Source organism: Carcharodon carcharias, chromosome 13 (genome assembly GCF_017639515.1).
Source record: "Carcharodon carcharias isolate sCarCar2 chromosome 13, sCarCar2.pri, whole genome shotgun sequence".
Taxonomy (NCBI): Eukaryota; Metazoa; Chordata; class Chondrichthyes; order Lamniformes; family Lamnidae; genus Carcharodon; species Carcharodon carcharias.
In genome coordinates, this window is record NC_054479.1 from 88,969,066 (window position 1) to 88,981,620 (window position 12,555).

The 12,555-nt window shown below is 41.4% G+C and overlaps 1 protein-coding gene across 3 annotated transcripts in view; it reads left to right on the top strand.

Moving 5' to 3' along the window:
- sox5 (SRY-box transcription factor 5) overlaps positions 1 to 12,555 on the top strand; it is a 406,357-nt gene that overhangs the window by 87,764 nt on the left and 306,038 nt on the right. For all 3 annotated transcript variants that reach the window (XM_041203211.1, XM_041203209.1, XM_041203210.1), the window contains one exon: positions 7,174 to 7,405. In XM_041203211.1, the coding sequence (XP_041059145.1) occupies positions 7,175 to 7,405 (231 nt within the window). In that variant the 5' untranslated portion in view covers position 7,174. The remainder of the gene's footprint in view (positions 1 to 7,173; positions 7,406 to 12,555) is intronic.

Sequence of the window (12,555 nt, forward strand, 5' to 3'; positions counted from 1 at the left end):
TCATTTTTAGCCAATAGTTGGTAGAATGAGGCAGCACAGGAGGAGGCCATTCGGCCCATCGTGCTTCTGCCAGCTCTTTTGAAAGAGCTGTCCACTTCGTCCCGCGACCCTGCTCGTTTCCCCAATACCTCTGCTGGTTAAAGGCAAACTTCTGCTAATTCACCGTGTGTATTTTCGTATGCTCCCTACTTACCGATGTAAGGGGTTGCGTTTCAACTGCGAGTGCAGCATCCGCAACGGAAACTCCTTATAACATTGCCTACTGTACTTCAACAGGTTCACTGTGAAGGGACGGTGACTGTTGATGACCATATTCCCGAGCCCAAAGGACTATATTATCGGGAGCTCGATTGCCTTTAGACCGCCTTGGTGCTGTCACATGACTAGACAATTGGCCAATGTTGCCATACCACACTTGAGAAATTAACATTGGTCAGAATGCCTCAAAGCTAGAAGTAAATTCTTCATCTTCCTGTGTGTGTTCCCAATGCTCTATTGATAATTGATGGCAGTATGACATTAAGGACTTTGTTCTTGTCTTCTTGTAGACAGGAAGCTGAGCTGGCAACCTCAGCTTTGAGGCAAAGAGAACACAAAGCTTGCTTTGGTTTGTCTTAGGGAGAACAGGGCTGGATGGGTGATGGGTTATATTATCATAAAGAGGGGTTTCTTTTCTCTCTCTAAGCCCTTGTTTAACCTAATATAATTAGGTAGTCTTTTTTTAAAGTTGCCTATGGATCCCTTAGCAAAGCGGGCTTTTCAGAAACAATTTGTTTCGTTTCATCCCACTTTGAACCTACTCTCAGCGTCGAGAGGAACATCGCTTGGGAAGTTTTCCACAGATCCGTGACAAACACCCCAAAAAGGAACGCATGCTTGGTAACTTAGCATCTTTTTTTTTCTCCAACATTCTAATCTTTGTCTTCTGATCTTTATAAAGCGATTTCCAAATTTAATGCAGAAAGACATAGAACTGAATAAACGAGAAGAGTGGAGTTATGATTAAAATCAGCAGTATCGGTTTAAAAAGATGCCCCTCTTTCTCCTCTTGAATGTGTACATTGTACACTGGTCATTACCTAGAAATTGAGAATGCACAGTAGCAACAGTTTTCTTTACACCTACAAAGACCTCTCACATTTTTTTTTATTGGCAGGGACCAAAACAAAAGTTCCTATTATGTTTAAGTAAAATAAACAGAATGTAATGGGCGATTGCATATCTCCATGTAGGCTTTCTCCCAGTTAACTGAATCATTGGCATGCTCTCGGCGCGTTTGGAGAACAACAGTTTATTCAGCTGGACTCTCGCTGAATTTTAATACGTTAAAAGCATATAACACCGATGCAATGAGACAGAGGCTACTGGATGTCAAAAATTACGATCTGACTTCATACAGCCAAACTGTGTTCCAAAATGTCACTATTTTCAAGTACGTCCAATTGAATGTAGAATGAATCACTTGCACTGTGCTATACTCCAGAACACTGATCAGACTGCTGTGTCAGGAGTCTGAATGACGTGACAATTGCGAGAAGTAAGTGATTAGAAATAATTTAATACAATTCCAGTACGCGTAGCTTTAAGAAGAAGTTTCAGACCAAATATTTGCAAAAGCTCTGTGAAATTATTAAATCCAAGTAATTGACTGCTATTTAGCTCTTTGGGTATTGCTGTCCTTTGGGATTTTAAGCATGTGAATAGGTTTCTTTTCTCATCACAGAAACTGTTCAGAAATTATATATAATGACAAGGCTTAATATCGCCGAGGAGAGTGGAAATAAAGTTTTAGCCTGGCATTTCGGTGTTCATCTTTTAAACTGGGCGCCCGACACAATTCCTGAAATTTGCCCAGTACTGGAGGTGCAGAGATGATTTTCCAAATCTTGTCGCAGATAAAGCAGAGAAAGGGGTAGGAACAGACTTTTCCGTAGCCAGACAGGGTTCTTGAGACACACTAAGGGGAAGCGATAATCTTGAATAGAGCTGAAATTGTTCAGGGGCACAAGCATCATAGAGTTGCCTTATTTTGTAATGGCATGTGAAAATATTGTCAGGCAGACACCTGAATATAGATCGGTGTGTGTGGCTGTATATCTGTGTGTGTGTCTGTGTGTCTCTATGTGTCCATGTGTGTCTGTGTCTATGTGTGTCTGTGTGTACATGAACATTCTCACCATGTCCTTTGTGGGAGAAACATTTTCATAAATATCTCAGTGAAGCCCAAACACGGAAAGCCTAACAGACAACATGAACCTGAAACAAATTCGGCAGCTGAATGTCCTTTGATACAAATTATCTACAGCAGGTCATGAACAGGATCTCAACTGAGTTCCATCCCAGACTGTGTAAGGAAGGGTATGGAGAGTGAGCAATAAAAATTTATTTAACTACTAATTTCTATGCTAATCCCATTTGTGTATTGCACGAATGTCTTTATAAATGAATAATACTAATACACCAGATGGGAGCTTCTATTTTTGCAAATTTCACATTTTGTGGCTTTGTGTTGTGCAAACTTAATTTTTGAAATCGAAATTTTTGTCATCATTATTCTCCAAGCTGTTCTCCCTGATTGGATATTGGCATAATGGAACCCAGGCACCTTGCCACAGGTACCTTCAAGCAATCTTTGTTGCTTGACCCATCGGGATGCAGGCTTGAACGGTGATGGAAGGGACTCAATATCTAGGTATTCCTTCCTCCCCACCACCTCCCCCCCACCCCACCCCCAAACCCATCGGCTCTGTTTAAAGGGATATTCTCAGAGTTTTCATGCAAAGCTCAGTTTAAGGAGAATCTTATTCCTAAAACTCAGTTTCACATTCACTCTGGGCAGCTTGCAAAGTTTTGTGATACAGTTTCCAAAAGGTTTTTGCCCCTCCATCTTTTCCATCTCTAACTTGCTGCCCTTTTAACTCTCTCCTCCTCATCCCCCTCCCCTCTTCCTCTCTTTCTCATCCTCCTCCTTTTCTTATCATCCTATCCCTATTCTCCCCTTTCTTCCCTGCATCCTCCTCTCTTCCTCTTTCTTGGTCTCTCCCCTTCCTTGTCCTTCTCTTCATCTCTCCTTCCCTTCCTCTTGCTCCTCCTCTTACTCTCAATAACCACCTCCCCCGCAACCCCCCCCAACTCCACCACCCCAGAGGTGTTGACTCCCTTTGTTTCAATATAGTTCAATGGGCTATCATTGCCCATTGAGTACCTCACAGAAGTTGACATTATTCATGTGAACTTCTTGATAGTGAGGGCACCAACCTATCTGGCTGTGGAGGGCTTCACAGTCCCCATATCCATCTCACCTAGTGTCCACACACACGGGTTTCTGAATAATGGAAAAACAGACTGACTTTAACTCACCCAGAGATACTGTGTCCAATTGTAGCATATCTATTGTTACCATGGCTCAGAACAGATTGCTTTGCACAGACATGCAACCTGCATAGTTCAGTGATGGAGACTTTCCTTCATAGCCATTGGAGGAGTCCAGTGGGTTTTCTTAAAGAAACATTTGACAGTATTTAAGTGCAAGCCAGATAAAAAAAGTGAGGGATAAAGAAATAGAGGGATATGCTGATAGGTGAGGTGAGTTACAGCACAGACCATTGGGTTGAATGACCTGTTTCTGTGCTGTAATATTGTAAATAATAAATGTAATTGTACAATTAGTAAGGTGATTAGATTTTTTTATGAGCAGCTGAATCATAACCATGGAATTTTACAGCATGAGGATATTCAGCCCATCCATGCCTATGCCAACTCATTGAAACAGCTGTCCAATGAATCTCATTTCCCCCACTCTTTCACCACAACCCTGCAAAAATTCCCCTTCTGAAAGTTACCACCAAATCTGCTTCAACCATCCTTTTAGACCATGTATTCTAAATCAACAGCAACTCACTGCAGAAAACAAATTCTTCTTATCTCCTCTGTTTCTTTTACCAATAATCATTTACTGATAATAACTGTGCAGATTTAACGTGATTGGTAGAAGGATTAGAGGGGACATGAGGAAAAACTTTTCCACCCAGAGGGTGGCCATCATCTGGAACTCACTGCCTAGTGAGTGAAATGCTCAACTCATTTAAAAGGTACCTGGATCAGTATCTGAAGCACTGTAACCTGCAAGACTATGGACCAAGTGCTGGAAAGTGGGATTAAAATGAGCGGCTAGTTTCTTTTTTCTCTGCCTTTTTTGCTGGCGCAGACATGATGGGCTGAATGGCCCCTTTCTGTGCCGTAACTTTTCTATGATTCTATAGACCCCCTTGATTACCTTCCTTCCTGGAAACACCTTTAATTTATTTTCTCTATCAAAATTTCTTATAATTTTGAAACACTATTTAACCTTCTCTGCTCTAAGGAAAACAATCTTAATTTTGCCAGTCTCTCCATATAACTGAAGTCCCTCATCCATACTATCATTCTGGTAAATCTCCTTTGCACCCTCTCCAAGGCCCTGACATCCCTCTTAAAGTTGGGTGCCCAGAAATGGACACAGTACATCTATTGAGGCCTAACCAGTGATTTATAAAGGTTTAGTATAACTTCCTTGCTTTAGTATTATGCACCTCTTAATTAAAATTGGCTAAAAAAAAGGTACATCATTATGTGGCAGAACGAGAATGATCCTTTTAATCCCTGTTAAAGTAATCTGACAATGTTCATTACTCAATGATAGACAATGGGGAAAGAATGACTCCAATAATTATCTGTAGCTACATTATAAACACATTCCTTTTGAATGCGCTTAACGTGTCGCTACTCATAGTCTACACAAATCCTTCCCCAGCGTCTTTCACCTTAGAATGCACTCCCAGGGTAACTGTGACAATTGCCAGTGAGGCATCCCATCATCCTACTGCGGTTCATGGATTCCAACGTTGATACGAATGGAGACAGTCAGTTCAGATCACGTTTAACCACAGGACCAGTAAGCATCACAGGCTGGATGTAGAGTTTGCATCTGTTTTAGATGCAGACAGTGTATGGAACCATCATTGCTACCAGCCCTAATTAAACAATAACTTGATTGAGTTATATTCCTGAGCAGGAATATCTCAGCAGCTCCCAAGCTCAGTGGTCAGTCAGCATGCCATGCATAGCAGCATTTTTAATTCTGTGCTGGAATACTATCCCCCCTACTGTTGGTCAGGCTTTGGTTCCAGTAAAATGCGCACTAATGCTAGTTTATACCCACAGGCATGAATGTCAATGTAGTTTTAGTTCTGTTAGCATAGGCTACAGTATTAACACATTAAAGGCACAGGATCCCTTTTGTTGATGCTCCTGGGCTAGACTAGTTAGACTGCAGGCTTTAGGGACAATTTTAACCCAATCCCCCCCAGTGGAATGCTGATGTAATCAGATTGGATGCCTATGTTTATACCTTGCCTAATTTTACTCTCCATTGACTTCAGATGAAAGTAAAATTCAGCAAGGTGTAAATCTCATGTTGATTTAACAAGCTCTGCATCAATAATGCTGGAGTGAAGTCAAACAGATCGAAATGTAAGACCATGTTGAGGAAGTAAAGAAAGAACTTCCATTTTTTTAGTGTCTTTAATGACCTCAGGACATCTCAAAGCACCTTCATAGCCAATGACATACTTTCACTATTGGAATGTAGGAAACACATGACACAGTGAGATATGCACATTGAGATCCTACAAGCAGCAATAAGATTAATATCCAGAGAAGCTATTTTAATGATGTTGGCTGAGAGATACATATTGATCTATAGAGCAGAGAGAGCACACTCATTCAAAAATAGTCTCATGAGGGCAGATGGGACCTCAATTTAGTGTCCCACCTGAAAGTTGGCACCTCCAACACTGCAGCACAACCAAGGTACTGCAAAGAACTGTCAGCCATGATCATGTGCTCAAATCTGGTTGGAACTTGAACACATGACCCTCTAACTCAGAGGCAGGAGCATGCCCAGTGAGTGAAGGCTGACATTTTGTCTTATTCCACTTTAGATTCAGGATATCCTGTGATTATAAAAGGTGCTTATATAAATACAAGTGCTTTCTTTTCATTAGATTTGCTGAAATTAGTGGAAGGAACCCTGGGCTGAGGAGAAGAAATTATTCCGAGGTCCAGCCCCTGATCTTTATACCCCATTCCTTGGCTTGAACTATAGGTGTGTGGAGGTCAGGTGAAGTCAGGGTTGAGTGTGGCTGTTATAGCACTATGGTCAAATGTAACCCAGTGTAAAGTCTTACATATGCATAATGATTGCTTGGATCAGGTAATGAAGCCTACCCAGCAAAGCATTGGATGCTTCAAGAGAGGGAAGAAAGTTGATGGAGGAGAAACAAAATGACTGACAATAGGGTAACAGTAACTGAGTTTTGGTCTTGACTAAATATGGTGCAGAGCTTGCAGGTTAAATCAGCAACATCAGTTCTGCACCACTTTAAACAGCTACTGGTCTCAATCCTGTATCTGTAGTCTAACAGTACCATACTGTCTATGACTTTAGCCTATTTGTCAGGGTGCAGTAATGCAGTGGTTATGTACTGGACTAATAATTCATACCACATGCATTCAAATCCCCCCATAAGTTTGTGCATTTGAATTCAGTTTAAATAAAATCTGAAATACAAAGCTGGAATCAGGCAAAAAACAGTGACCATGAAGCTGTCAGAGTGTCATAAATCCCATCTGGTTCACTAGTGTCCTTTAGGGAAGGGAACCTATTGTCCTTACCCAGTCTGGCCTATATGTGACTCCATCCCCACACCAACACGGATCTTAACTGCCATCTGAAGTGGCCCAGTGAGTTGCTAAGCAGTGATTTAAGAAAATGACCCACCACCACCTTCTCAAAGGTAACTAGAGATTGAAGATAAATGACAACATTGCCAGTGATGCAACATTTTGAAAATGAATTGGATAAAAAAAACACTATAATAGATGACAGAGCTGTTGCATTTAAATAACAATTGGTTTCATTGAACTATGGAATCGCTCAGTTTTTTTCACAGAACTCGTGCATTTGATCATCAGTGGATGACTTCTGTTTGGGTGGATCAATAAACCAGGGTCTCATTAGGCCACATGATTTTATTTCATGGTATGTGTGAATGGAACAAGTCATGTCATGCTGAATGGTACAACTGCTTCATGAGCATGTTACATTCCTTTTTTTTTGTTTTGTTCCTGTAGGATGTCTTCCAAGAGACCAGCCTCTCCGTTTGGAGAAACAGATGGAGAGGTAGCCATGGCGACAAACAGACAGAAAGTAGAAGAGGGAGAAAGTGACGGACACTCTGCTTTTCACCTGCCTCTTCCTCCAAGCTTTTCCAACAGCCTTCACACAGAGGAGCTACACACACCGTCCACATTGACCAGAGAGACTTTATCTTGTGAGAGTCCAGCGTCTCTGCAAGACTCAGTGGTATGTCAATCCTTTTTGTGATGTACTTGAAGCTAGTCAAGAAGTTTTGACAAAGATAAAGTTTTCAGTAAAGGTCTATTGCAAGGATTTACAATTGCTACAGCTTAAATATAAGCAAACAAGTTTACGTTCTACATGGATCCCAGTAGGGTTGTCACATGATCTCCCATCGCCAAGCACACTGCCCAGTTAAAGAACCTTTATCCCCAATCTTCAATTTCTTTTTAAAAATAATAAACAAGCCTTCAAAGGAAATTAAAAATCTCACCCAATTTTTAATTACTCCATGATTTTTCTTCTGGTTACTTGGAATAATGTGAAGAAGTTTGATCTGTAATTCCAGGGCAAGGGTTTAGAAACCATAGAAAAGCTACTGTGCAGAAAGAGGCCATCATATCTGCGCTGGCCATAAAAAAGGAAAAAAGAAGTTAGCCCTTATTTTTAATCCAATTTTCCAGCACCTGGTCAGTAGGCTGCAGCACCAGGTGCCTTTCATATGAGATGAGCATTTCAGCCTCAACCGCCAATTTAGGCAGTGAATTCCAGACACCCACCACCCTCTTTGTGAACAAGTTTTTCCTTATGTTCCCTGTAATCCTTTCTTAAAAATTCTTTCATGGGATGTAGGTATCACTGGCAAGGCCAGCACTTGTTGCCCATCCCTAACTGCTTGTGAACTGACCTTGCTAGGTCATTTCAGAGGGCAGTTAAGAGTCAACCACATTGTTGTGGGTCTAGAGTCACATGTAGGCCAGACAAAGACGGCAGATTTCCTTCCCTAAAGGGCATTAGTGAACCAGATGTGTTTTTTGCAACAATTAATGATAGTTTCATGGTCACCATTACTGAGACTAGATTTATATTCCAGATTTATTAACTGAATTCAAATTCCACCAGCTGCCATGGTGGTCCCCAGACCATTAGCCTGGGTCTCTGGATTACTAGACTGTCGATAATACCACTACACCACCTTCCCCCCTTCTAGCAATCCCCTTAAATCTATACTCCCTGGTAATTGTCACCTCAGCTAGGAGAAATATGTCTTTCCTGTCCACCCTATCAAGGCCCCTCATCATTTTGTACATCTCAATTAGGTCACCCCTCAGCCTCCTCTGTTCTAAGGAAAACAACCCCAGCCTATCCAATCTTTCTTCATAGCTGCAATTTTCAAGCCCTGGCAGCATTCTTGTAAATTTCCTCTGTACTATCTCCAAAGCAATTATATCCTTCCTATAATGTGGTGACCAGAACTGTACACAAAACTCCAGCTGTGGCCAAACCAGCATTTTATGTAATTCCAGAATTATATACCTGCTTTTGTATTTACCTTGTCCAATAAAGTAAAGTATTCCATATGCTTTCTTTACCACCTCATCCACCTGTGCCACCTTCAGGAACCTGTGGACATGCACTCCAACGTCTCTCATTTCCTCAACTCCTCTCAATATCCTCCCATTTACTGAGTATTCCCTTGCTTTGTTTGCCCTCCCCAAATGTATTACCTCACACTTCTCTGGATTGAGTTCCATTTGCCACTTTTCTGCCCAGTCAGCCAAACCATTGATATCATTCTGGAGACAACAGCTATCCTAGATTTGCAACCCTAGGTCCTAAATTTGAGATCATGAGAGCTGGGCTCTGCTTTGACATTCTGCGTCCTCTGCAATGCTTAGGGGTAATTTCACTGTCTAAAATAAATTGCCAGCCATGTTCAAGTTGATCAAAAAGCAACTAGTGGAGATATGTGTCTCTAGTCTGCTTAAGTGCTGAATGTTGTGTTGGACAATTATGGCTTAATTTGCTTAAAATAATAAAGAAAACAGAAGCAGCCTATAATTGGCAAAGGTTAAAATGAAAAGAGTAACTCTTGTGTAAAAATAACTTTGTAGTAAAGCTGGTTTATGCTTGTTTAATACACATCTATGAAAGATGAGCACAACAGTGATGTTTCAGAAAAGGAGAGAAGGATTAAGTATGAGAAATGTCTGAGAGGCTGGCACTACAAACAACATAAGTTCTGTATTTCAATTAGAGAATACTTTAAATTAGAAAATATTTTGCAATAAACTGCAATCCTATTGTTTCTTTTTAAATTTCCCACTGAATTTGTGTTTACCAAATTGGATTTTTTTTCTGCTTTGTTGGCTTCATTGTCATTGTCAGGATTTGTTATAGGGGAAAGCTCCCTCTACCCTGTTCCAGTCACATGCCAGAGTCCACTGCAAAATGTGTATTTCCCCAGTGGCCACCTGCTCTGAGTGATCCCGGAAAATCTGGTGACATATTCACAGCATTGTGAGAACTTCGTCTTTAAATCTCGGTTGCCTCACACTTAGTTGGAACCGATGTGAGATTTTCCGAAGCATTTAACCTCTGGGCTTGTGTAGTTAGCCGAGGTAACAGATCTTCTTCTGCTCAGCCTGGACTTGATCCACCCATGGCAGAGCTTGAAAAGCAGTGTTAGGCCACCGCACATCCAGCTAGTCGCATTTCCAACAAAAAAGCATCATAAAAGAAAACTGTTTGAACCCCTTGCTTTACGGGGAAAATGTTCTTATTTTATGCATCCATTATTATTCAATTAGCAAATGCAAATCCCTAAAGTCAAGTGATAGCCTTCTATTTACTGAGTGCAAGGTGGTTAGTCCGTCACTTAGGGCAGAATTTTACGGTAGCGGGATTTTATGGTCCCACCGAAGTCAATGGCGTTTAGAATGGCTTGCCACATTTTACGGACCCTTCCCCGCCACAATGAAGCCATAAAATTCTGGCCTTGGTCTGTAGATGGACATTCCTTGGTAATGTGCAGCATTGTTTGTGTCTTTCCACAAGTGCATAAGAAGCTTGAACTGAGGCCCCAGCAATGAAGGTGGCTGCACAGGGGCCTGGCATGTTCTGCACCTTGTTTAACAAGGACCACTTTTGCCATTCATAGCCTGCTATTCGACATATGCGAATTTGTTAGTTCCTTCCTGTATTTCTCATTCCTTGATCCAGAGGATGTCTGCTGGTAGATCTTGCTCGGGAAGGGCGCTCCATATGGAGCACTGAGATAGAAGGCGGACGGTAGGTGGTTTGAACAGGTCATCGTCATTATGCTTCCATTAAAGAGCATTACATGCCTGGTGTGCAGGCTAGAATACTGACCATCAAATGGAATATAAGTTATTCAGTTCGGTCATGGCTAATCTAAATCTCATCCAATTGAGTAACAAAGAATCTGTTCGCTTTCCAGTTGATGTGGGAAGCTCATGTGGCATAAGGATATACTTGCTGAGCAACCAATGGTGGGAGTACGGGAGTGGGGGTGGGGCAGTGTGTAAGATGTAGGAGGTCAAGTGATGAAACCTGGATTGCATCTGGCCAAAGTTGGCAAAGTCTTAAACTGTGAGTCTGAAGACCCAGACAAGCTCTGGCTTTGAGAGAAAGGGATGGAGTGGTGGATAAGGGGGTGGAATAAAATGCAAAAAAGAAAAATAAGATTGAAGTGTGGAAGACAATGAGCAGTTTAGCACTAAGCAAAATCTCAGAATTAACAAATAGTTTTGTCCTAATACAAAAGCAAAATACTGTGGATGCTAGAAATCTGAAATAAAAAGAGGCAGTGTTGGACATACTCAGCAGGTCAGGAGCTCTGTTAGAGAGAAGCAGAGTTAACATTTTAGACTGATGACCTAGGAACATAGGAACAGCCCATTGAGCCTGCTCTGCCATTCAATACGATCATGGCTGATCGAACACTTCAATGCCTTTTACGCACACTATCCCCATAATCCTTTACATTACTGTTAATCAGAAATCTTTCAATCTCTACCTTAAACTTACTCAATTACTGAGCTTCCACGGGCCTCTGGGGTAGAGAATGCCAAAGATTCACAACCCTCTGAGTAAAGAAATTTCTCCTCAACTTGGTCCTAAGTGGCTTCCCCCTTATTTTGAAACTGCGTCCCCTGGTTCTAGACTCCCCAACCAGGGGAAACATCTTACCTGCATCTACCCTATCTATTTCTTTAAGTATTTTGTCGGTTTCAATGAGATCAGCTCTCATTCTTCGAAATTCTAGAGAACACAGACCCAGTTTCCCCAATCTCTCCTCATAAGACAGTCCTGCCATCCTCGGAATAAGTCTGGTGAACCTTTGTTGCACTCCCTCTATGGCAATAATATCCTTTGAGGTAAGGGGACCAAAACTGCACACAGTACTCCAGGTGCAGGCTAACCAAGCTTCTGTACAATTGAAGCAAGACTTCACTACTCCTGCACTCAAATCCTCTTGTGATAAAGGCTAATATTCCTAATTGCCTGTTGCACCTGCATGTTAGCTTTCAGTGACTTTTGGACAAGGATGCCTAGGTCCCTTTGTACATCTACACTTTCTAATCTTTTACCATTTAGGAAATACTCTGCACATCTGTTACTTCTACCAAAGTGGATAACCTCACATTTTTCCACATTATATTCCATCCACTCACCAAGTCAGTCCAAATCCTCCGCTTTACATTTTCCTCACAACACACATTCCTGCCTAGCTTTGTATCATCCGCAAACTTGGAAATATTACATTTGGTCCCCACATCCAAATCATTGATATATATTGTGAACAGCTGGGGCCCAAGTACTGATCCTTGTGGTACCCCACTAGTCACAGCCTGCCAACGCGAGAATGACCTGTTTATTCCTACTCTCTGTTTTCTGCCTGTTAGCCAATCCTTAATCCATACCAGTATATTGCCTCCTATTCCATGTGCTTTTATTTTGCTAATCAACCTCCTGTGGGGGACTTTATCAAAAGGCTTCTGAAAATCTAAGTATACCATGTCCATCAACTCTCCTTTATCAATTTTGTTAGTAACATCCTCAAAAAACTCCCAACAACTTCATCAAACATGATTTCCCATTCACAAATCCATGCTGACCATGCCCAATCAGATCATGATTATCCAAGTGTCCATTAATCACGTCCTTTATAATAGATTCTAGCATTTTCCCTACTGCTAATGTAAGGCTAATTGGTCTGAGGTTCCTTATTTTCTTTCGCCCTCCCTTCTTAAATAGTGAGGTGACATTTGCCACCTTCCAATCTGCAGGAACCATTCCAGAATCTATAGAATTTTGGAAAAGGATCACTAATGCATCCACTATCTCTTTGG